This window comes from Prionailurus viverrinus, chromosome A1, assembly GCF_022837055.1.
Source record: "Prionailurus viverrinus isolate Anna chromosome A1, UM_Priviv_1.0, whole genome shotgun sequence".
NCBI classification, from domain to species: domain Eukaryota; kingdom Metazoa; phylum Chordata; class Mammalia; order Carnivora; family Felidae; genus Prionailurus; species Prionailurus viverrinus.
The window spans coordinates 136,949,301-136,975,560 of NC_062561.1; the positions used below are offsets into that span (position 1 = coordinate 136,949,301).

Here is a 26,260-nt window from a genome sequence, read left to right on the forward strand (position 1 = left end):
TTAAAATAAACAAGAAGAAACCTGAGAAAAGAAGGCTATGTGAAGAGAGACATAGGAGTTATGGTGCTACAAGCAAACCAATGTCCGAAGCTACTAGAAACTGGAAGAGGCAAAGATTTTCCCCTCAAATCTTCAGAGGGCTTATGGTCCTGCTGATACCTTGTTTTTAGACTTCTGGCCTGTAGAACTGTGAGAGAATAAATTTCTATTGTTATAAGCCACCAAGTTTGTGGTAATTTGCTATAGCAACCCTAGTAAATCCTCAATATCCGTTAGTTATAGTTATGTTTACGAATGCTTAAGTGAGAATTGAGGAAAACTAGACCACAGTTTTATGTATCTTATGTCCCAGCAACTTTTCATTCTTAATATATAATAAGTAGAAGTCATGACTACGAAAATATATATAAAAAATGTTTATGACAGAATCATTCTTAAAAACTTCAAACTAAGAGCAAACCAAATGTCCATGAAAAGTAGAGTGGATAACTAAGTTATGGTGTATTTATGTAACAGAATACTACACAGTTTCATGTTTAAGATGGAACTACTGATACATAAAAGACAAAGCATTCTCAAAGACATAATGTTGAACAAATGAAGTCCAACTCCCATGAGTACATACTGGGTGATTCCACATATGTAAAATTCAAAAACACGCAAAATGAATCTATAGTGATTGTCACAAAGCAGCCTGCTAGAAATGTCCATGTACCTTATTCTTGGTACAGTCTATGTAAAAGCCAATAAAAATAATATACTTACTATGTTCTTTAATACCATTTCACTGGGATAAATGCCCAGGATTGCAATTACTGGATTATACACTAAGGGTATATTTAGTTTCTTACGTTACTCATTTATGGCTAAAGTTCTTTCAGTCTTTTTGTTACATTTTCCCAAATTTTTAATCATGAGCAGACGTTGAATTTTGGGGGGTTGAAAGCTGGTGGAGATAACAGTGTATGACCTTCATCATTTGTCACACTTCAGACATTTCCTTCCCACCTTCACCATTAACCATATCATGTATCTGTATTTTTTAATTTTAATCTTAGCCTTGCAACAAGATTAGTGGACTCTACAAGGTTGCCCAGAATCTCTTCCCTCCTTTCTGGCAACAGAACCCCACATTTGCTAGGGGGACCAACTGTTCCTCACTGGATGAAGTCTTGGTTATACCATCATCTTAGGCACCGATCCTCCCCTTGCTAAGGGGTAAGCGTGTAACCTAAACAAGTTCATTTGGAGGAACTCTGAATGGCATTATGACTGAAAATAATTGCCCAAATTTCAATCTGATAGCAGCATTGTGGGGAAAAAAGCTTCTCATGGTACCTGGAGCTATCCCCACTGTTGACTTTTCCCGAGGCTTCCGTCTTCAACTTTTCCTTGGACTCTGGAGTCTGTCATCCACTTAAATATTCATTGTGGTTATTTGTAATTAATGATTCTGTTTGCAACTAGAAATTTCAATATACCATCAAATCACAGACCTGATGTGCTTCTAGGTCTTCAAGCATACCAATACATAACTCTATGTTAAGTGTTTATTCATAAGCCACCCTAACAGTCATCTTTAGTACAATACCTGGAACAATACCAACCCCCCTCCCCCCAATTCCAAGTCCTTGACAAAATCCTTCATCATGCAATATATGTCTGTAAAAACAAAGTATTCAACAGGATTTTGTCGATTACAGCCAGGTTGGTAGACTATTTCTTGGAAACTAAAAAAACTGTAAAAAACCTTTTTTCAGTAATACTGAAGGAAATGTTCCTGCATGGATCACCAGCAAGCAAAGTCATGTCCAACTGATAAAGTAGCATGAGTAGGATGTGGTATGGAAAATATTTCTATAAAAGCTCTATTAACCAAAATCAAATTTTAACATTTCAATTTTCCTGGGCAAATAGCCTAACAGCAGGCTACTCTGAACTTTTTCATGTTAGTTAATTTAGTGGTAAAAGGTTTTTGTTTTTAAGAAGCAAAGTTCTAAGGAAAAGCCTGTATGAAGTTTTAAACTTTGCTGTAATTTATGGGAAATTCTAACGGAAAATTATGATTGACAAGTCCATAAAAATAATTCAGTTTTTCAATTGAATTCTCATCGTTTTTTTTCTTTTTTTTTAAATAGGTCCTCGTCACCAAAGGCAAATAGGAGTTTACCTCAACAAGTTGACATGCTCTGTGCTTGGGTTGTATCATTGCTAGTACCCGACACAGATGGTAAGACGTACCAATCTCATTATCTAAACCGCCAAAGTCAATTTTATATTAGGTTTCCACATGAGGGATATTTTCCCTTCCGTAGCTTCATGAGGTATGATTGACAGTGTATTTAAGGTATACAATATGATTTGACATACACATATTGTCAGAGGACATGCTTTTTTAAGGTCAATAGTTTTCAAATAGCTTATAGGCTCAAAGCTACCAGCAGGACACATGCCTTGAATAGAAAGAAGAGCTCTTTTCATAAAGGCACAACTAGAAAATACATCAAGATTCTCACTTTATACAAGTGAGTAGACTCTTCCCAACTATGAAAACATGCAGAAAAAGAACAAAATATACTTTTTAAAAAGTGAGAAAAATAATGTCAGTAATCAGTATTTCCTGCAAGCTTTACTTTTCAAAAACAACCTACAGTGTGTTAAGTGGGTAACAATTTCTTACACACACAACTAACAGAAAAGGCATTCAAAAGGAGTCAAGCAGCTGATGAAACTGACCTGTTATCACCTTGGGCAGGAGTGGCTGCTACCTCTTACATTTCAGCAGGACTTAGGAAGATTGCTAACAACAATCCAGTACCTCCTATTAAGGATGATGCAAGACAGCAACTTTAACGCCTAGAAGAGTGTTCCGTGGTCTTCAGAATTTAAGTTACATTTTAAAGTTGGCACTACTTTGTCTAAATTTTTTTTTTTCAACGTTTATTTATTTTTGGGACAGAGAGAGACAGAGCATGAACGGGGGAGGGGCAGAGAGAGAGGGAGACACAGAATCGGAAACAGGCTCCAGGCTCTGAGCCATCAGCCCAGAGCCCGACGCGGGGCTCGAACTCACGGGCTGCGAGATCGTGACCTGGCTGAAGTCGGATGCTTAACCGACTGCGCCACCCAGGCGCCCCTGTCTAAATTTTATCTTGCTTTAGCAACATACCAAAAGAATTAACTAAAGTGAATATATAAATTTACTTCACTGACTGGATGCAATTATTCATCTATATTTTTCCTTACTCTCTTCTTATTCAGGTATTAAGGGAAATACCTTGACCAGTTACCCTCTTAGGCTGGAGCCTGCTTTGGAATCTGTGTCTCCCTCTCTCTCTGCCCCTCCCCAGCTTGTGCTCTGTCTCTCTTGATCTCGGAAATAAACATGAAAAAAAAAGTTTAGCTATTTAACTTACCCTGCTTAAATATACTACAACCAAAGAAACTAAAGTGTTAATACATTAGAGCAATTAAACTTCATTTCTTCATGTCACATAACTTTTGTCGGCTTTGAGGAAACAGTCATGTTCAAGTAAAAAATGAAACCCTTTATCTTAACAATGAATTCATTCAAGTAAATGCCAAATAATTAAGATTCAGTTTTGAAATCTTAATCATTACAACATAGAAATCTTCCTTATCCTAATATCCATGTTCTTTTACAAATTGTATTTTTCCCTAGATTTATAAGGATTAACTGATTAAGAAAAGTTTACATTTTGATACTTTTTATTTTTGAGAGACAGAGAGAGAGACAGAGCACAAGTGGGGAAGGGGCAGAGAGAGAGAGGGAGACACAGAATCTGAAGCAGGCTCCAGGCTCTGAGCTGTCAGCACAGAGCCCAACCTGGGGCTTGAACCCAGAAACTCTAAGATCATGGCCTGAGCTGAAGTTGGACACTTAACCAACTAAGCCATCCACCTAGGCACCCTGATTTTTTATTTTTACTTTTTTAAAGAGACAGAGTGCAAGCAGGGGAGGGACAGAGAGAATCCAAAGTAGACTCTATGCTGCCAACACAGAGCCTGACACAGGGCTCAAACCCACAAACCTTAAGATCAATGACCTGAAGTTGGTCGCCCAACCAAGACATTGGTAGAGAGAGAAGGAAACAGAATCCCAAGCAGGCTCTGTGCTCCATCCTAGGAACCTGAGATCATGACCAGAGCCGAAACCAAGAGCCCCTCTTGGTGCCCCTCTAATTCCATCTCTCAGTAGAGCGCTCACTTGGGATTCTCTGTCCCTGTGTCCCAAAATAAAAAAAATTAAAAAAAAGACATGGATGGCACAAAAACAGATACTCAGATCAATGGAACGGAAGAGAGAATCCAGAAATGGACCCACAAACGTATGGCCAACTAATCTTTGGCAAAGCAGGAAACAATATCCACTGGAATAAAGACAGTCTCTTCAGCAAGTGGTGCTAGGAAAACTGGACAGCGACATGCAGAAAAATGAACCTGGACCACTTTCCCACACCATACACAAAAATAAACTCAAAATGGATGAAAGACCTAAATGTAAGACAGGAAGTCATCAGAATCCGCGACGAGAAAGCAGGCAAAAACCTCTTTGATCTTGCCCACACCAACTTCTTACTCAACACGTCTCTAGAAGCAAGGGAAACAAAAGCAAAAATGAACTATTGGGACCTTATGAACATAAAAAGCTTCTGCAGAGTGAAGGAAACAATCAGCGAAACTAAAAGGCAACTGACAGAATGGGAGAAGGTATTTCCAAATGACATATTAGATAAAGGGTTAGTATCCAAAATCTATAAAGAACTTATCAAACACCCAAGAAACAAATAATCCAGTGAAGAAATGGGCAAAAGACTTATCTCCAAAGACATCCAGATGGCCAACAGACACATGAAAAAGTGCTCAACATCACTCATCATCCAGGAAATACAAATCAAAACCACTTGAGATACCACCTCACATCTGTCAGAATGGCCAACATGAACAACTCAGGCACCAACAGATGTTGGTGAGGATATGGAGAAAGAGGATCTCTTTTGCACTGCTGGTGGGAACGCAAATTGGTACAGCCACTCTGGAAAAGAGTATGGAGCATCCCCCAAAATTAAAAATAGAACTACCCTACGACCCAGCAATTGCACTACTAGGTATTTACCCAAGGGATACAGTATGCTGTTTCAACGGGGCACATTCACCCCAATGTTTATAGCAGCACTATCAACAATAGCCAAAGTATGTAAAGAGCCCAAATGTCCATCAATGGATAAATGGAAAAAGAAGATGTGGTATGTATGTACAATGGAGTATTACTCGGCAATCAAAAAGAATGAAATCTTGCCATTTGCAAATATGTGGATGGAAGTAGAGGGTATTATGCTAAGCTAAATTAGAGAAAAACAAATACCATAGGACTTCACTCCTGTGAGGACTTTAAGGCACAGAACAGACAAACCCAAGGGAAGGGAAGCAAAAATAATTTAAAAACAGGGAGGGGGACAAAACAGAAGAGACTCTTAAATATGGAGAACAATCGGAGGGTTACTGGAAGAATTGTGGGAGGTGGGATGGTCCAAATAGGTAAGGGGCATTAAGCAATCTACCCCTGAAATCACTGTTGCACTATACACTAACTTGGATGTAAATTTAAAAAACATTAAAAAACTTTTCAAATTACAATTGTGAAAACAAAAAGACATGGAAACTACTCATTATGGAAAAAAAAAAAAAGCAAAGGATACAGCTCAGAGCCTAACAAGTGCTTTGTATTCACGAATTATCAGTATGTAGAAAATCTGGAGATGGGAGTTCAGAAATCAGACCCATCAGGAATCTTTGTGGATGGGGTGCGTGGTTCAGTTGGTTAAACGTCAAACTCTGGATTTTGGTTCCAGTCATGATCTCATGATTTGGGAGATTGAGCCCCTGCTTGAGATTCTCCTCTCCCTCTTCCCTTTTATTATAAAGTTGACTTTAATACCTACATTAAGTTTATGACAAAGATTCTAGATTTAAAAGAGATTATGTTAGCTTATCACATTACCTGTTAGATAAACGCTCACTGCTGATAAAAAAATAACATTCAACAATATGTCTCATGCATAGTTTTTGTTTTATTCTTTGAAGAATGGTTCTGAAACATCACACTAAGTCAGGCTGAGAGGTAAAGTTTAAATAGTTTTGTAAGGACGTGTTGTAACATAGGACTGCTTACTCCACAAAATTTTAATCAGAGCTTATGATACACCTTGTTGGCAGAAGCACCCAGGTTTTCCAAACAGTCATCATTTTTCTCTCGTCTGCATAGACTTCTTCTCATTAGCTGCCTTCTGCTTTTGTTGCATTATCTCAGAGTCCCTATAATGGGGGAAAAGGCTGTAAGTTGTTACATAAAAACTCATTTTACATTCTCACTTGTTTTCTATACATAACCCATTAAGCATATTAAGATACAATTTAAAACAAGATAAGAATTCATGTCTTTGTTTTCTTGGAGACAGAATGGGAAAAAAAAAAGAATGGAAGGGCTTTGAAGCTGGATCTTATTTTGAAAACCATCCCTGTTGTTATGGTCTTGGGCAAGTAACCTCAAAGATCTTTCAAAATCACGACACTACTTACCAGGGTTGTTCTATGGAATAGCTACCAATGTATACACTGGCCATTAGGCAGCTACATACAGAATAATGGCAATTACTCTTGGTTGTCAACACGAGACCCTTATTTAAAAAAAATGTATTTAGGGGCGCCTGGGTGGCGCAGTCGGTTAAGCATCCGACTTCAGCCAGGTCACGATCCCGCGGTCCGTGGGTTCGAGCCCCGCGTCGGGCTCTGGGCTGATGGCTCAGAGCCTGGAGCCTGTTTCCGATTCTGTGTCTCCCTCTCTCTCTGCCCCTCCCCCGTTCATGCTCTGTCTCTCTCTGTCCCAAAAATAAATAAAAAACGTTGAAAAAAAAATTAAAAAAAAAAAATGTATTTAATGCCTTTGTAATCAACACCTACTATCTGTTCATGAGTTCCAGCCCTGCATCAGGCTCGTTGCAGACAGATCAGAGCCTGGAGCCTGCTTAGGATTCTGTGTCTCCCTCTCTCTCTACCCTCCCCCTCTCGTGCGCTCTCTCAAAAATAAACATTAAAAACAAACACAAAAAGCTTATGTATGAGTATGAAGGAAAAACAACACACCTACAAAGAAAAAAAAAAAAAGCAATATTTACTTTTCTGTTTGAAACCAAGCTCTGTTGTGCTTGCTGTAACCTCAGTAATGTTACTGAAGTTCAGAGCATCAGTTTCCTGTTCTAAACATTGAGGCTAACATTCCTTCTCAGGGTGATGAGTAGAGGTAAAATGCACATAGTACCTAGAACAGAGCTTTCTAACAAGTGGATAATAATTCAACAGTGACTATTATTGAACCAAGCTAGACTAGATCTAGAGATCTAGACATCTTCACTAAAAATTCCAGGTTCAGGGGCGCCTGGGTGGTGCAGTCAGTTAAGCGTCCGACTTCAGCCAGGTCACGATCTCGCGGTCCGTGAGTTCGAGCCCCGCGTCGGGCTCTGGGCTGATGGCTCAGAGCCTGGAGCCTGTTTCCGATTCTGTGTCTCCCTCTCTCTCTGACCCTCCCCCGTTCATGCTCTGTCTCTCTCTGTCCCAAAAATAAATAAACGTTGAAAAAAAAAATTAAAAAAAGAAAAATTCCAGGCTCACTGATTGGTACTATGTTCACTTTTACTCCAATGTGAGTAAGGAGAAATTTAAGACAAACCTTATCACTTTACTACCACGGAAAGCATCAAGTGATAATTATCCCAATGTGGGGCTTCAACTCATAACCATGAGATCAAGAGCTGCATGGTCCACAGACTGAGCCAGCCAGACACCCCAAAACACTGATCTTTAACTCCAGTTGCACATCAGCATCACCTGAGCAAATTTTTAAAGTTAGGTTTAACTTACACACAATAAAATTTATCCAGAGCACCTGTTATGCCCAGCCCCAAACCAATTAAAGAAGGACTGGAATTAAAACACAGGCTTCAGTAACACTCAAGGCTTCCCACGTGTTTCTAATGTGCAGGCTTGAGGACCACAGAGAAGCCCTGCTAAAGCATGTGCCGTCACTTCTTCACCTGACCTCCAAGTTGTACATAGACAAAATTAGAGGGTTTTTTTTTTTTTTGTCTCCCATTATACCATGCTTTTATGTGTTCTGGAAGGCCTAACAGTGGGGAAATAAACTACTTGTTACCATCTTAAAAACAGAATGCCTATTTGCAATGATGGCTGCTTCTCTTTGTTCTTCCTCTTTACATACTACCTCAACCCTACACGTGCTCCCCTTAAATGGGAATTTAAAACACTGACATTTATTAAAGACCTCTAATAATTTAGAGACCCAACTTTCTAGTTGTGGAAGCACTGACTTTCTCAACAAATTATGCTTGGAGAGTTCTAGAATTAAGTAATCTCCTGGCCTCAAAGCCATTCTTAATTAAAACAACAAAAATTGGGGTGCGTGGGTAGCTCAGTCCATTAAGCATCAGACTTGGATCTCAGCTCAGGTCTTGATCTCAGGGTTTTCAGTTCAAACACCTCATTGGGCTCAGTGCTGGGCAAGAAACCTACCGAATAAAACCTTTTACAAAGCAAAACCAAAACACATGCTGGCTTTCATTAAAAAACAAAACAAAACAAACCCCCCAAAACCCCCAAAGTACAACAAAGTAACTACAGTGCAATTTTGAGTTATTTGTTTACTACTGTAAAAAGGCAGCAGATTGATGAAGTTTCAAGGGTTTAAGTACACGTATCATTTAAAGCCATCTTCTTGGTGAGAAATTTTAAGCTGTGCTCTGAGAGTATTTCTGTATTATTACAAAATTACAATTAATTTTCTATTATTTCTTACATAATTACGTATCAAGGCTGTGGACCTGCATTTTCTCCAACCCAATGGATCTTCAGAAATGAATATAGCTACACACACTTTTTTGTGTCTCTTTCCTAACATTTATCACTGTAATTGAGTCACCTGTCATCCTGACAAGGTTGAGTCGGAGGTCTGCTTCGGAAATGTATCCCTAGCACCTAACAGTGTCTTTCATATGGGAGGCATTCCATTACTTAGCTAAATGAAGTTCTTATGGTTGTGGTGGGGAAGCAGAAGATTCATCCAGGGATTGAGATGACTGCAGTCATATAGTTACAGCATGTGCAGCACAGCTGTTCATCTGTGACCCCTACTACGCAAGCTAAGCTTAGTTCTACCCAGGATTTAAAAAAATTCTTTCCATTCTTAAAAGGAAAACTTCAGAGATTTGACAATTCGATTAGTATCACTTACCTCTGCTTTCTCTGAGAGGTAGTCAAGCTATCCTCTTTTCTTTTTCCCTTGCTAATTTCCTGGGATTTCTTCATGTTTTTCTGGCGGGCAAGTTCTCGCTGATTTCCGCCTGCAAAGTTAAACAGTCATGCTCTTTTCCCATTTCAAAAATTAATACGAATTCCGTTAAAAGACTCTTATTTAAATGCATCTGAAGTTAGCTTTTTATTTTTTAACAGGCCAGCAGAGCACTGCACTGAACAGAGTTCCCATAGTAGCCGAGGAAGAAGCTCAAACACAAACACTTCAAGTCTTAAGGGTATTATCATACCAATTCAGGTGTTCAATTAATGTAAATACCGGATCACTTATAGCCAGCACTCCACTCCTGTGTCTATATGGGTCAGTACGTTCCAAATTAAGGTCTAGCTTTTGAGGAGTATGGAGAGAAGGATAGATACACAGGGAACACAGCTCCACAAGTTGGCCCATCACAATTCCACTGTTAAGCGGGTAAACGCAAACGGTTCGGGATGCATTACCTGGAAGGGCCAAACAAAAGAACTAGGGAGGGAACTCAACCAGAGCTTCCTGTCCTTCTCAGGCCTTAGGACCTTAAGGACCAACTATAAACCACTTTCTGACCAAGCCCCGTCCCGGGGCCGCAGTCTTCACACACCTCACCTCCGGAGAGGTGTCCTTTACCCTGTAACTCGCACTTGGCCGGCAGGCACATGCCCCACTTCTCAGGCGGGCCCGAAGCTAACCGTCCCTCTCCCTCGGTGGGCTGAGAATGGGGTCCCCGCGCCGTCGGACCTAAGGGGATACATCAGCCGGCTCCCGCCTCCTCTCCAGCCGCGCCTACGGACCTCGGCTTCCTCTGCAGACGCTCCCCGCCGCGTCCCTCACCCGTCCGCATACTCACGGGCCATGCCGACACCCGACCGAACCCAAAAGAGAGCCACTCGGAGAAGCAACGGCCTCCTAACACGCTCAGCGGTCGTCCCCCCCGGCGGCTCTTGAAGGCTGAGCCCGCGCGGGCGCTCAGCCGGGCTACGCCTCTGCTCCTTCCATCGCCCCGCCCACCGAGGCCCGACCGCAGCCTCCCACGAGTCAGGCGGCTGACTGCGCGTGCGCCGCTGGGCAGGCGGGGGCGGTCCTCGCCGTGGGTCCCGGGCTGGCACCTTCTGGAGTTTAATCTGGGCTCGCATCCCCTCGGTCACGCAAATTTGGTCGAGTCTAGAAAGCAGGTCCTGCGTCTGTGGATTTTCCTCACTGTGTACCGAGCCCTGGGGGTTGGCCAGCCCCCTCTTTTTGGTAACGACAAAAACAAACGCCACTATATCTAACTTTTAGACCAAGAACGTTAGCGTTCATTAATCCCCTTGCAGAATCGGGAAGAGGAGGAAGGGGACAAAACCGATTAAGGGTTAACTCAATATGCAAAAGACAGTTTTGGCTCTTTACATATTTTTTTTATTTCAGCACCAAACCTAAGTAGGCTTCATTGTTCCTATTTTGCGGAAGAGGAGATTGAGACTCTGAAACGAGGAGCGACTGTCCTAACAGGTAGGGACTCTTAGAAGTGAGATTTATAGTGAAGATGGACTTTAAATCTGTTAATTTCCCTTTTAGTCTCATTGCCTTTGTCGCGGTGGACAGTACCGAAGGAATTTTAGGTTAATGGCTCTGTGCTTGGGTTGTATGATAGGAAGGGAATAGCAGGGGATGCAGTTTTATCTCCTATTCACAATAACCTTAGAACGTGGGTAAAAGCCGTGGAGCATTTGCCATTGCTAGAAGCATGTGCAAAGATGCCTGAGGTTAGTTTGATACTTACGTTTTTCATCTCTCCCGTTACTTATTACAAACAAACGTGTAGAGTTACTCTGTACACCCTAAAATCACCTTTTTATAAAGGCTTTTATGTTGGAAAATTTCAAACATCTACAACAGTATGGAAAATACTGCAATGCATTCTCAAGTATATGTGACCAAGCTTCAACAATTTTTATTTTAACTCCTAAAAGTCACCTATTTTACAGAAGGTAGGACAAAGTGAAGACTTGGGGCTCTGGAGATGGAATGTCTTGGTTGAAAGCCCAGCTCTACCAATGAGTAGATGTGTGAACTTGGGTGTGTTATTGCAGTAAAGCTTCCATATTAAATGGGAAGGTAAATGTACCTCTTTAACTGAATTAATGTATGTGAAGTACAAAGTGTTCAGTATATGTTAGCACTCAATATGTTAGCTATTAGCAATCTTTTAACCTCAGAGAGCCTTGTGTGCTTGTCACTCAGCCTAAACCCCACCTGTCTTCAATACTGTTTATGAGCCAAGCATCTGATTCCACTTAAACAACCTCTTCTGGAGTAAATTGAGCAGGGGGAAAAGATTGACTTGTGTGCTGGGTCATTGCGAAGAAGGGAGGGAAGCAATTTGGGATTGGAAAGTAAGTGGAAGTGTTATTGTTTGTGTATGTAGTCTTAATTTACAGTCTAATTGACCTTTTTCTTTGCGGTTGAAAATATACTTTGTGAATGGTAGGGATATACTCAAGAGATATTTGGTGTGTCTGCTAGAGAAAACTGAAGACTTTCAAAATTACTCTGATGCCTTTAAGAATTTACTCCACAAACTTGGTTGTGTAACATATCTTAAGACTTTATATTTAATAATAAAATTAGATCTGATTCTGTTCCCTTATTTATAGTAATGACAAATTAAATCCTTGTTATTAATTGCCTTACCTACAGAATTGTGGGAGTGCCCTAGATTCTTAGATGGAACATAACATTTTGGGAAAGGCAAGATCTTTATACCAGAATATACTGGGCAAAGCTAAATGGTCCTAGTAGTGGCTACAAGATTCGTGAGACATCTTCATTAGGGGGCTCTTTGTCAAGTTCTTGACGTTTTTTAGGTGTATCTGAAGCCCTGTTCCCTCCCCAGATTACTGGAGGGAGCCTACAGAATCCACAGACTTCCATTTTCTTTCCAGTCTTAGAGGAATCTCTTCTCTCTAACGTGCTTTCATCCCTCTTACTCTCAAAAACGCTTCTCTTTCTTCTTCTGGATGACATAGCAACCTCTTTAATTAATTAAAGATTTTATTATTTTGCCATTAATATAGCAGGATGTTCTTGTAGAGTTTTATTCTTCCAAAAAGGAAGTTGGGCCTGGCTGTTGCAATGAGTCAGGGAATTAAAAAGCTCGCCCATACTGTGTACAGCCAATCTCATCTATGGCCATTTTTCTTCTAATCATATAGGTCTTCCCTAACCATATTACCTAAAGTAAGCCAGCCTCCCAATAATCTCTTTCATAATACTCTTTAAATTTCTTTCATGCATTTAATACACTTTTAATCTTGTTTACTTGTTTTATTTTTTTCTCCCCAACCTAGAACACCTTATTTATTGCTCTAATGCTACCTCCTGAAGCAGATTATGAATACATATATTAACTTACTATATAACTATATAGTTAAATTTTTAAAGTGTTTATTTTTGAGCAGACACAGAGTGCCAGTGGGGGAGGGGCAGAAGAGAGGGATACCTATATTCGAAGCAGGTCCCAGGCCCTGAGCTGTCAGCACAGATCCCTACACAGGGCTCAAACTCACCAGCCAGGAGATGTTGACCTGAGCCCAAGTGGGATGCTAACTGACTGCGCTACCCTGGAACCCCTATAACTATATAGTTTTAACTATAATACTTTTTGAACACGTACATTAAAAAGTATACAAAGGTATACGGTGAATGATCTTCATGCCACGACATGTTTCCCGTAAACCTAGTTCCCCTTACAGGAGATAACTTACCAGTTTCTTCATAACTGAATTTGTAATCTATGTTCTACTCAATTTAGAATTTCTAAGCCCTGGGGATGCGCTGGCGAACAGGCACTACTCTACAATACCTTCTTCTTTTTCAAGTTTTTAATTATTTTTCATAATCTCTACCCCCAATATGGGGTTCGAACTCATGCCCTGGTATCAAGAGTGGCAAGCTCCTCCGACTGAGCTAGCCAGGCGCCCCATGATTTTAATAGTCTTATAAAGGGTCTTGGGTCTTAAAAGGGTCTTATAAAAAGTCTATACAGGGTCTTGACTACCTCCTTTCACTCGTTTCTGTAACTCCTAGGGACGCTGGGAGAGGGGAGAGCTGACCACGGAACATCTCAATTTCCGATTCACTAGTAACTCTGTAGTTTGACAGTTACCATGGCTCCGGGCGCTGTGCGTCTTACGCTTTTCCTAGGCGCTGGCTGATGGCGTAATCAGTTCCGGCGCCCTACGAGGGCGGGGAAGCAAGGTACTGGGGGAAACTTAGCAGGGTCATGAAGAAGAGGCGGCGGCGGGAGGAAGGAGGAGGTGGTGGGGGTGTGAACCTGCGGTAGCTGCCCGCTGGGCTGGTGGTGTGGCCGTGTGGAAAGGACGTAGTTCTTAATCCCTTCTCCCGGCAGCAGCCGGGGCTCGGGGCTGAGAGCGGCCGTGGGGCCGCCTCCCCGGGCCCCCTGGCTCCGCCATGTTCCGCAGGGCACGCCTTAGCGTGAAGCCGAATGTCAGGCCTGGTGTAGGCGCCAGGAGCTCCTCCGCTCCCAACCCCCAACGTGGACAAGAGGCTCCCAGGCCCCCGGATACTGCAGCCGCTTCTTCCCCGAAGCCAGCGGAGTCTACAGATGTGCCCCCGGTGGATTTCGGGGGAACGGAGCCGCAAGAAAACCCTCCCAGGAGCAGGTAAGAGCATGCAGAGAGGAGCATTTTCATCTGCCCCGCCTCTCTGGGCCTGTCACCCGGAATATGACCCCATGAATTTACTTTAGGAGTATTCTGTCGCTTGCATTGAGTCTTACAGTTGAGACTCTATGAACCTACTCCAAACTGCAGTTTGTCACTCTGGCCACAGGGTGTGGCACATGTGGATTTTGTTAAAGGTCTGTAGTTTCTCCGGGTGGGAATCTTGTCTTCAAGTGGTGGTGAGAAGAGTCTTGACGTGAAATTTACACGTGGTAATGTTAGAGAGCTTAGATTACTTTGCCATAGTTTTTTTTTTTTTTTTTCTTCCTTCTGGAGCACTTTGCAGGGGTAGGTACTTTTTTAGATTTTCAAAAAAACATTGATGTAGTCTTAAAAGACCAGTGTTACATTGGTTATGCTGAGTTGTGTCAATGGGGAGGAGATATGGCTACTTGATTTGATTCCAGGGCGTGCCCCTTTATAGTGGCCATGTTTTCTGAAGGGAAAAAGCATGTGCTAATACCACATTTGGAGTCAGGATTTTTTTTTTTTTCCTTAAAAAATTTTTTTTTAATTTAATGTTTGTTTATTTTTGAAAGAGCGGGAGAGGGGCAGGGGAGAGGGAGACACAGAATCTGAAGCAGGCTCTGAGATGTCAGCGCAGAGTCCAACACCCAGCTGGACCTCACAAGCACAGAGCCCAAGGCAGGGGCTCGAACTCACAAACCGTGAGATCATTACCTGAACCTAAGTGGGACTCTTAACCGACTTAGCCGCCCAGGCGCCCCAGGATTTTTTTCGTAATTTAACAGTTTATCAGACTTTGCCCAGGCAGAATTTGCTTATCTGTAAAATGGAAATAATATTCTCTGATTTGGAGAGTCAAGTTATTGTGGAGTTTAGAAAAAACTGACAAACTCTTGAATAGGACATGGCAGAATAGTTGTCTACAAAAAGTTGTCTTTTTTAAAATAAAAGCAATGGTAGTAAATAACAAAGTAGTTAAAATTAAGCCATGTTGGGCTACTAATGGTCTCTGTTTCTGTGATACATATGCGAGGAAACCAATAAAAATGGATCCTATTAAATGACAATGAGATGGTGTAAATTGTTTGTATGCTCTAACCAGAAGGTGAAAATTTTATCCTTTTCTTTTTGGCTTAACTTCCTCTGTTGGCCTGAACTGGTGCTGGGTATAGGATGTTATTTTGCCAGCTTACTGATACTTAGTAATATCCATGTTTCTTATATGAATATTTTTTTCAAAATTCCTCCTCAAAAAAGAAATAGAAGTAACAGTCACTGTTAATAAAGTTTGCAGAGGTCCTGTTAACTTCATACAGATGCATGATGATTGATAATTTAATAAATTACTCTGATTCTGTAGTCTTGAGACATTAGAGGTTGGGAATATTTGCTTTCTTAGAGTTGGCATTTAGGGAGTATATTTGATTATTATTATTTTTTTTTACTATGTGTTTTCTTTTTTTGCGGGTCTTTGCAGCTGTAAAAATCTATACGGTGTATGTTTTGTCCTCAACGATTCAACATAATTGAATGAAATGCACAGATGCATGTATCATTACAAAGCCTGATCTCGGTGTCATAAGTTTGGGCCCTATGTTGGGTGTAGAGATTACTAAAAAAAAAAAAAAAAATTAAAAACATGGAGCTATCCTGCAAATAACCTGGAAAGGTTATTCTATAGGTTTAGGCATTTTCTACTTTTACATAAAACTAATAACATGAAAAATGTAGACTGCTTTTAATTCTTACACCCTCTCTCTTCTTGACTTAATTTGCTTTCAGGCCATTCCTGAAATGTGTATATCCGATCTGAACCATATCTAATATGTATTTTGGAGTGACCAAGTACTTTTTTAAGTTAGGAGTTTGATAGCTGTGTAAGTATTCATACCAGACGAAAGATGAATGATTTCTACCTCAAACAGTATTTGATTGGATTAATGTAGCTCAATGTAGATTCTCAAATACTGTAGTAGAGATATTTTAGCAATTTGATGTTTTGTGTGTTTGGTTTGACTCATCTCAGGTTGATAAAGTAATTTATAATTTAGATCAGGTAGGGGGATGTCAATATAGATTATAAACTTAGTTTTTAAAAAAATAATTGTCGGGTCACTTGGGTGGCTCTGTCGGTTAAGTGCCCGACTTCATCTCAGGTCATGATCTCACGGTCCATGAGTTAGAGCCCCTCATTGGGCTCTGTGCTGACAGCTCAGAGCCTGGAGTCTGCTTCAGATTCTGTGTCTCCCTTTCTCTCTGCCCCTCCCCTACTCTCCCTTTGTCTCTCTCAAAAATTAATAAAGATTAAAAAAAAAAAAACTTAAAAAAAATAAAAAACCAATTGTCAGTTATATAGTGATTGAAAGTAGGGTAATAGAGTTTTAATTTGTAACTTGGCCTTTTGTTTTTCTTGAGCGAGTTAGGATGAGCATAAACTTATATGTTGTAATGCACTAAGGGACTTGACGTTTGAAAAAGATCAGCAGTCTTTGTTAGAATTTATGCATCTGTTAAAATTTTAGTAAAGGGGCGCCTGGGTGGCTCAGTCGGTTAAGCGTCCGACTTCGGCTCGGGTCATGACCTGTGGTTCACGAGTTCGAGCCCCGCCTCAGGCTCTGTGCTGACAGCTCAGAGCCTGGAACCTGCTCTGGATTCTGTGTCTCCCTCTCTATCTGCCCTTCCTCCACTCACACTCTGTCTCTCAAAAATAAATAAACATTAAAAAAAATAAAAATTTTTAGTAAACAAAGTTTTTATTGGAATCTGTCATGAATAATGTGTATCTCAAGTCGTTGATTGTTTTAATAATGAGATTTTACTGGTTTAGATTTTTACCAGGCTAGTTTTTAAAACTAGAATATGAAAGATCCATGGTGTCTTTTTTTTTTTTTTTAATTTTGACAGTGATGAAAAGACTGACAATGAGAATTATGTTGAAGAATCCAGTAAGTCTTCCTCTGCTGTTTCACAGAGAAGAAAGCGAATATCAAGTACTACTCTGGTTAAGCCTGGTGTCAGTGTTCCTTCAGAATCTCATCCCTTATCTACAGTTAATCAAGAAGTTCCACAGCCAAAGCCTATTTCAACAAAAGAGAAACAGCCATGTTCAGACAGATACCGAATATATAAAGCCCAGAAACTAAGAGAAATGTTAAAAGAAGAATTGAGAAAGGAGAAGGTAAGGGAGAAAAATCACATTTGACTGTTCCTACTAGGTTTCTGTTTTTATGTTAGGCATCATTTGGAGGAATAATATCTGTAGTATTTAATGGAGCATAACCACTTAATGTTCCTTATTTTAATAGAAGATCCCCTTTTGTGAATTGAATGATTAATAAGCGCGATGGACTTAATAAGCTATTTTTTCCGCTACGTTAATTTTTATATTCATCTATATCTTTTTTTTTAAAAATTTTTTTTTAATGTTTTTTATTTATTTTTGAGTCAGAGAGAGACAGAGCATGAACAGGGGAGGGGCAGAGAGAGAGGGAGACACAGAATCCGAAGCAGGCTCCAGGCTCTGAGCTGTCAGCACAGAGCCCGACGCGGGGCTCAAACTCACGAACCATGAGATCATGACCTGAGCCAAAGTCAGATGCTTAACTGACTGAGCCACCCAGGCGCCCCTCATCTATATCTTTGATTGATTTTGGTGAAGACCAAAAATAGAAGGTCTGTTTCTACACACATAGAAAATATACAAAGCATATTTATAAAATAAACTTTAAGTATGATTTTTCGTGACATGAATAACATTCATTTGAATTAAGACAAACTTGAGCAAAATGAATTGGTAATATTTTATAAATTGACAGTATGGAAATTATAAATGGGAAAAATTTGCATTTATGTGTATAGTAAAGCCCATCTTTTTAATCTTGAAGAGCGATTATTTTTCCAAGATTGCACTGTACCAATAGTGAAACATGTAAGCTCTGCAGTTAGATACTTAAGATCTGAATCTTAGAGTCATCCCTTAGTATGTATTGTTGGGCAATTTAATTGATTTTTCTGTCTGTCTCCTCATCTGCAAAATAAGACTGATGATAGTATGTATCTCATTGGAGGGTTGCAAAGATTGGATGAGTAAATATATGTAAAACACATTTAGACTAGTGCCTGGCAAACAGAAGGAGCTTAACAAATGTCAGCTTTTATTATTACAAAATCCCCTTGTTAATTCAGAGGAAGGCACTTAGTATGGTGCTTTATATTATTCTATCATCTTTGTATAGTAGATACCACTGTTTTACGCAGGTGGAAACAAGTTTAGAGAAGTTATTTGCTTTGTATCACATATCAGTGCGATTTGAATCTATGTTGTTTAAAATCTAGGTCTCTAAAGATGTTCTATAGAATCTGCTTAGGTAGATTTATTTTCAGGAAGTAAAAAATTAAACATTTGCTGTAAGAATTTTGTAAAATTCACAGAAATCTAGTTCATTACAGGGTAAACAAAAACTATGTATTTATAAATGCTTAGCAAACTATTATAGTTAGAAGGCATTAGTAAGTATGATTTTATACGTTGAGCTTTTATCCAGACCTAGACACTTTAGTTTTTAAAATTCCTTGATGTGCTACACTGTTTAATAATGCAGTTTATGAAGTTTGTCCTAAAATTGGGAATAATCATGATAAGAATAATACTAAATCACTTGCAATGAATATAACAGTGGGATATACCTTTGAATATAGTACATGTGAAATTCTACATTTATAAAAGAAAAGTGGATCTTTGTGTGTGTTTGTGTGTCCAGAAACAATGGAAAAACAAATATGCCATAAATGAAAGTCAGAAGCCACCAGATCGTTCAAAAATGACTATGAGAGATTTCATATATTACCTGCCAAATAATAATCCAATGACGTAAGTAAATTTTTCTTGTTGTCCTTTCTTTGGGTATGTTGTGAGTTAAGTATCACTTTTAGAGTACAAGTTCTTGTTTTCCAAAAGTATGTTGGCAAAACTTATAGCAAATACGATGTTTTTTCGATAGAATTTTTAAACAACATTTAGTTGTATTTCAGGTAACTGCTTTCTTGGGATGGTGCCCTTTTCCTCTGAAATTAAAAATAAGTTTCCTTTCTTTTTATTTTATTTTATTTTTAACATTTATTATTTTTGAGACAGAGAGAGAGCATAAATGGGGGAGGGGCAGAGAGAGAGGGAGACACAGAATCGAGAGCAGGCTCCAGGCTCTGAGCCATCAGCCCAGAGCCCGACGCGGGGCTCGAACTCACAGACCGCGAGATCGTGACCTGAGCTGAAGTCAGACGCTTAACCGACTGAGCCACCCAGGCGCCCCCAAAATAAGATTCTTTTGTTACATTACCAAAATGTTATAAAACTAAACAACTTTAACCAATACTGCAGTTTGTGTTTCTTGTACACTATACCCTGATTTTAAAGGAACGCTATAATTTTTATGCTCTACCTCCTAATTATTTATAGTGGATATTATTTATCTTCTAAGAACAAAGCTTCTTTAGTAAAGTTAGCCTGAGGAGGCAGATGGTTTATAATAAATCTCATTGTTATGTTGTTGATGGTTTAGCAGGTGGATGCAGGAGTGTAGCTTTTTTCAGGTTTACCAGGTCTTTGGGTTGCTGCCGAAGGGCCAGAAGCCTAGGTGGTAAGTTGTTTGACATGTAGGATTTGGAGATAAGCCATGTAGGTTGCTTCAGACATGAGGACTGGGAGAGCCTCCCTTCACTAAGGAATTAGAGAGTAAAAACGTTCCTACCTAGGGCATGGCAGGTTTATATTTGATGACAAGGTTTTTGACTGAGAAATTGACTCTTGGGCCACACCGTTATTAATAATAGTGTTATGGTTTATCATATAAAAAAATGCAAGTTAAAATAATTTCCTTCTTGCCAATGGGTAGAATTGACAAGATATATATTGTTCATTTAAAAATATTTTTTATATTAAATATTAAATTGTCTCACATTTAAAAACAGTTGTTGTTTGTTTATTAGTTCTTCACTGGAACAAGAAAAGAAAACTGAAAAATCATTGACACCAGTCCAGACAAGAGAGTAAGCATTTTATCTTAGTGTTTTTTTAAAATAAGTTATTTGATGGGTACAGTTTTTAAAAAAAGAAATCAAATGATGCTTTTTGTTATAGTCAAATTGCATGTGATAGGAATGTTTAGATAGAATCACTAGCAAGAATAAAACTTACTGTCTGATTTAAATCAAAATGTAAGGCGGCCCATACTGTGTATTATAATGGAAATGGCCAATGGTGTTATTTTAACGAAACCTTATATTTTATTTTTATTTATTTTAAAAATATTCTTTTGTTTAATATTTATTAATTTATTTTGAGAGACAGAGTACGTGTTCATGATTGCGGGGGAGAGGGGCAGAGAGGAAAGAGAATCCCAAGCAGGTATTCCCAGAACTATCAGCATGGGGCTCCATCTCCACAAACTGTTAGGTCATGACCTGAGCTGAAATGTTGGATGCTCAACAGATTGAGCAACCCGGGGACCCCTCAATTGAAGCTTTTAGAATTAAAAAGGATTTTGTTTTGTTTTAGAATAGCATAATAAAACAGTACAAAAATCAAATGGAACGAAAGTGTACTGAGAAGTCTTCCAACTCTGTTTTTCTGTCATCTGGTTCCGCTTCCTGAAGGCAACAATTGTTACCAATTTTTTAACGTATCATTCTAATTCTATTCTGTGTCTAAACAAATAAACGTGTATATATTTTTCTTTTTCTTTCCCTTTTATAGTTTAAAAAAAAATTTTTTTTTAATGCTTTTATTTATTTTTGAGAGAGAGACTGAGTGCAGGCGGGCAAGGGGCAGAGAGAGGGAGACATAGAATCCGAAGCAGGCTCCAGGCTCTGAGTTGTCAGCGCAGAGCCCGATGTAGGGCTTGGACCCACAAACCACAAGATCATGACCTGAACTGAAGTCGGATGCTTAACTGACTGAGCCACTCAGGCACCCCATAGTCGGGGAAATTTATAAACACGTCCTTAACATGTAGTATCTTTACTTAGGGTATAGGGAAAATTGGAAATCGAATGAAGGTTGGATTTGAAGTAATTTATTTCAGAAGTTGATAGTACTCAGGAGATCCTTCTCCTGGATATATGAATTAAGCTATCTTTACATTTGGTAGGCAAGAAGGTAAAAGTACTCCTGATGCTGAAGGTCATGAAGAAGTAGAAGAAGAAGTGGATGACGGGCCATTGCTGGTTCCTCGAGTAAAAGTGGCAGAAGATGGTTCCATTATTTTGGATGAAGAAAGGTAAGTTAAAAAAAAAAGAGATTGTGGTTTCAAATATAAGAACAAATGTGCTTTGTCTAATGAGAGAGATTGAATTTCTGCATCATTCATGGTTACCTGAACATATAAACACTAATGTTTATATTTTTTAATGCGTGTTATAAATAGAAAGACGAGTTAGATTGATTTGTAATTTTTAGCAATTTTTATGCTGTGTTTGTTATAAGAAGATGGTATTGCTGATCCGTCATCCATTAACCTTCCACAATTGTTTTACTAACTTTACTGGTAATTGGGATGAGCTCCTGAACTAATTATATGCTGGTCTCTACTGATGATACATTTCAAAAATTGGCTCAGTCTTGAACTCAAAATTCAGGTTTTCTTATTATTAACTAATACCATATTTTGGTGTGTGGTTATAACTAATGAAAATGCAACAAATGAATCAGGTTTAATCAGGGCTAATATTTTATATAACTTTTGTTATGACAAGGTTTAAATTCACTTTGTAGTTTCTCAGTTATAATATTAAATTTTTCAAATTTGGCATTCTGGAATTTGTTGTTTGTCCAAAGTGTGTTTTTTAAAAAACAAGATAAATTCACGAGTAACTAAATATAAAAGAGGGATGTAAAGTAGTCTGACAGTTCAGTATAAAAATCTTTTTATAGCATATAAAATTCTACGATAATTAAACATAAATGCAGTACTTTTAATAATTGTGTGTTTTTTGCCATTATTTTGTGATGATCATTTTACTGGTCATTAAATAGTTAAAAGCATTGTACTGCTTTGCTTACAGGAATGTAGAACAAAAACATAAGATGCTTATGTTTCTTATCTTCTCTTGGGTTTAGCATGATAAGGTAATATGTGTTAAATGTAGGGGACATACAGAAGTCAGTAAAATATAAGTAATTTTTTGGTGGCCCAAAGATAATGCGTAAATTTTATATTGCTATTAACGATTTCAGAAGAATGTTGGCATTTAATTTTATTCCTTGGCAATCACATTTTAAGTGAAAATTAACAGAATCTTGGAAAATATGCATACCTCAAGTATATATTATTATACTTTTGTTCCGATTCTGTCATGGCACATTTCAAAATATAACTATTCAAATATCATGTATTATTTTCTTTCTTGTTCTAAGTGCAGATCTATTTAAAAGTGTGTCTCTTTCAGTTTAACTGTAGAAGTTTTAAGGACAAAAGGCCCCTGTGTTGTTGAGGAAAATGACCCCATATTTGAGCGTGGTTCTACAACTACATATTCCAGCTTTAGGAAAAACTATTATTCTAAACCATGGTCGAATAAAGGTAACTAATTTTCATTTTAAATTTTGTGGATATTTATTTGAAGTAAAGTGAATTATTTAAGTAAATGAAATGAAAACCATGTTATTTTCTGTCTAGCTAATTTTATTGGAACTGACCTCTGCATCCGTTCCCCCCCCCCCCCCCCCCTTATTATGGAACTCCATCTCTGGCTTTATCTTAGTGATCTTTTTAGGAATTAGCATTATGGTAATTTGGGTAGAGTAGTCCTCTCTGTCAAATCCCTGTATAAAAAATAACATGGAAAACTATTAATATTTCTAATACTCATAATAATGTTCTATCTTAGATACTGTTGTATAACAGAGTTTCTAAGCGTCAAAATTGTGCTGTTAAAAAGCATATACTACTTTTTTTTAAGTTTATTTGTTAATTTTGAGAGAGTTAGTGCAAGCAGGGGAAGGGTAAAGAGAGAGGGGGAGAGCGAGAATACCAAGTAGGCTCTGCATTGTCAGCATGGAGGCTGATACCGGGCTTGAATTCATGAACCGTGAGATCAGGACCTGAGCCAAAATCAAGAGTTGGTCACTTAACCGACCGAGCCACCCAGGCGCCTGAAGCTTATAATACCTTTTGAATGGTATCGCTTATTCTTATAAAAAATAATGCAAGTTGTTTTTGGGGAAAAAATGAAACAGAACAGAGTAATTCAGGACAACAAGAAAGATTCTATACTTTCCTCTTCTGTATTCCCCAATCCTATTTTATTGAGGTTACTTCTTTTAATATTTTCTTGTGTGTTTTTTTGGTTACTTTCACATACTACTTAGTGCACCTTAGTTGCTTATGTTAAGGCAGTAATATAGTGGCTGTGACTGATGGTTTTCTTAAGAACACTTTGAGACCAGATAGGCAGAATGTTGTTTTCTTCTTCTTCCTCTTCTCTTTCCCCTTCTTCCTCCTTCCTCTTTCTTCTCTTCTTCCCCTTCTCTTCCCTCTTCCTAATTTTAGCTTCTTGGTATGAGTTTATAAATTTCTTATGTTTCTGTATTAAAGTTTAGACATTATTTTAGATGCATGAAGTTCTTAGCAATAAAATTGACTAAAGATTTCCTGGCCTTTAATAAAAGACTATTAGATACTCTCAAATTTATTTTTAACTCAAAATATATACTTCATGTAAGATTTTTTTTTTTCCTCTGAAATATTGGGATTAATTTTCATTCTTTCTAAATCTTTTATTTTTACAGAAACAGATATGTTTTTTTTAGCCATCAGCATGGTAGGAACTGACTTTTCTATGATTGGACAGCTTTTTCCTCACAGAGCAAGGATAGAAATTAAGGTAAAGTAAACCCAATACATTTGTTGATTGGAAAAGGACCAAAAATTACTAATACTATTTTTTTAACTTTTGTTTAAATCTCAGTTCATCCTTATTCGTTACTAGTTTTGAGTACATGTGTCCTTTTTTACAGCTCAGAAAGTAATGCAGTATTACTGAATTTTAATATGAGTACAGTCTCCTTACCTTTTAGTGTATTATCTATGTCTTGCTCACTTCTAGAATGGATTTTAGGGAGTACCCATAAAACCAGTGAATCTAAGATAAAAGAAGCATTATGTAACGAAGAGGGAAGAATAAATGTATCAGAATACGTATTTGGATTAAGGGTAGCTTTTGAACAGAGTGTATTGCTTAATTTCCTAGGAAGGCATGAAGAGAGGCATGCTAAATTAGATAATTCCCATGATCTGATCTAACTGTTGCATTCTTAGGCTACCTTAACTTTGTGGACAGGGCCACTATTAACAAGAGCAGTGATGTAAATTAGTGCTTTACTATGCCTAACAGAGTGAGTAGTATTCTCTGTTTTATTTTTCCCTTTGTGAGAAACTTAGTTACAAGTTTCCTGGGATGGAGTGCATATGAGTGCACACTATTTAGGCTGTCATGCATTTTCAATTAAAAAAAATTTTTTTAATATTTATTTCTGAGACAGATACAGAGCATGAGTGGGGGAGGGGCACAGAGAGAGAGAGGAAGACAGAATCCGAAGCAGGCTCCAGGCTCTGAGCTGTCAGCACAGAGCCCAACACGGGGCTCGAACTCACAAACCATGAAGTCGTGACCTGAGCTGCAGTCGTTCGTTCAACTGACTGAACCACCCAGGCGCCCCTATGCCTTTTCAATATATTGTGAGCCCTTTTTTTATTAAAAAAATTTTTTTTTAGTTTTTTATTTTATTTTTGAGAGAGAGAAACACACAGTGAGAGCAGGGGAGGGGCAAGAGAGAGATAGAGACAGAATCTGAAGCAGGCTCCAGGCTCTGAGCTGTCAGCGCAGAACATGACATGGGGCTTGAACTCACAGACTGCAAGACCATGACCTGAGCTGAAGTCAGACACCCAACCGACTGAGCCACCCAGGCACTCCTATAGTGAGCTCTTTATTCAACCATGGGTTTTTTTTTCTTCATTAATTAAACTATCAGGAAAGACAGATGTTTTGTTCTTGTGCTACACTAGGCATGGATCCATCACCTGGGGACCATTATATGGTGTAAAGGTTATTCTGTTTCTGCAAAAGAAGAATTGTTTATATTTATGTTCCTTTTCTAATGTTGATCTTTGATATAAGGAGAAGAAAACGTTAAAGTATGTGAAGGCTAGAAATTGTCTAGGGGAGCTCTCTGATCTGATTAATTAATGATATATTTGTCACTAAACTATTTCTCCCCAAAATTGTTTAGACTCCTCCCCTAAGTTTAGTGTAGTTCTAACAAATCTTTGGGCAAAATTTAGAAAAGTGAAAATTTAGACTAGTGGATTGTATTGGTTTTCAAATATCAAACCAGACTTGTGTTATTCTTTCTGATGTTGGATTTTATTATATTTTCTTGAGAATTTTTTTTTTTTAAGGTCATAGAGAGTGCATGCATGTGAGCTGGGGAGGGGCAGAGAGAGACGTGATCGGGGATCTGAGGGAGGCTCTGTGCTGACAGCAGCCAGCGTGATGGAGGATTCAAACTAATGAATTTATGAACGATGAGGTCACGATCTGAGCCAAAGCTAGATGCTCAACTGACTGAGTCACCCAGGTGCCCCTCTTGAGGATTTTTTGCATCTTTGTTCATGAGGGATATTTTGAATATTTATTTATTATTGATTTAGTTTTGAGAGAGGAGGGGGCAGTGAGAGAGAGGGAGAGAGAGAATCCCAAGCAGGCTCTGCACTGTTAGCACAGAGCTTAATGTGGGGCTGGAACTCATGACTGAAACGATCTGAGTCGAAATCAAGAGTTGGACACTTAACCGACTCAACCAGCCAGCCGCCCTATGAAGGATATTTTGCACCTTTCTTTTAATGCCTTTATCGTATTTTGGTACCAGGATTATGCTGGTTATAGAAAATGAGTTGGACAGTGTTTTTGTTTTTGTTTTTTTTCTTTTATCTGAATGAATTTAAGATTAATACTATTTCTCCTTTAGTGTTCAATAGAATTCAACAGTGAAAACCTTCAGACCTGTAATTTTCTTTGAGGAAGCATTTTAAGTTCAGTTTCTTTAATACATATAGGTATATTCAGATACTCAGTTTTTTACTTGTCAGTTTTGATGCTAAGTTGTTGAATTTATGAAAATTTTGAACAT

General features: G+C 38.6%; 1 protein-coding gene across 2 annotated transcripts in view; it reads left to right on the forward strand.

The window, feature by feature from the left end:
- Positions 1-13,600: 13,600 nt before the first annotated feature.
- Positions 13,601-26,260, forward strand: part of BDP1 (B double prime 1, subunit of RNA polymerase III transcription initiation factor IIIB) — an 89,124-nt gene continuing 76,464 nt past the window's right edge. Inside the window, exons 1-8 of one of the 2 annotated variants that reach the window (XM_047862993.1) lie at positions 13,601-13,621; positions 13,773-14,046; positions 16,978-17,251; positions 18,834-18,943; positions 20,059-20,118; positions 21,219-21,347; positions 22,516-22,649; positions 23,858-23,952. In XM_047862993.1, the coding sequence (XP_047718949.1) occupies positions 13,835-14,046; positions 16,978-17,251; positions 18,834-18,943; positions 20,059-20,118; positions 21,219-21,347; positions 22,516-22,649; positions 23,858-23,952 (1,014 nt within the window). In that variant the 5' untranslated portion in view covers positions 13,601-13,621; positions 13,773-13,834. Of the gene's footprint in view, positions 13,622-13,653; positions 14,047-16,977; positions 17,252-18,833; positions 18,944-20,058; positions 20,119-21,218; positions 21,348-22,515; positions 22,650-23,857; positions 23,953-26,260 lie in introns of those variants that run through there. The other variant, XM_047862919.1, reaches the window with a different exon arrangement.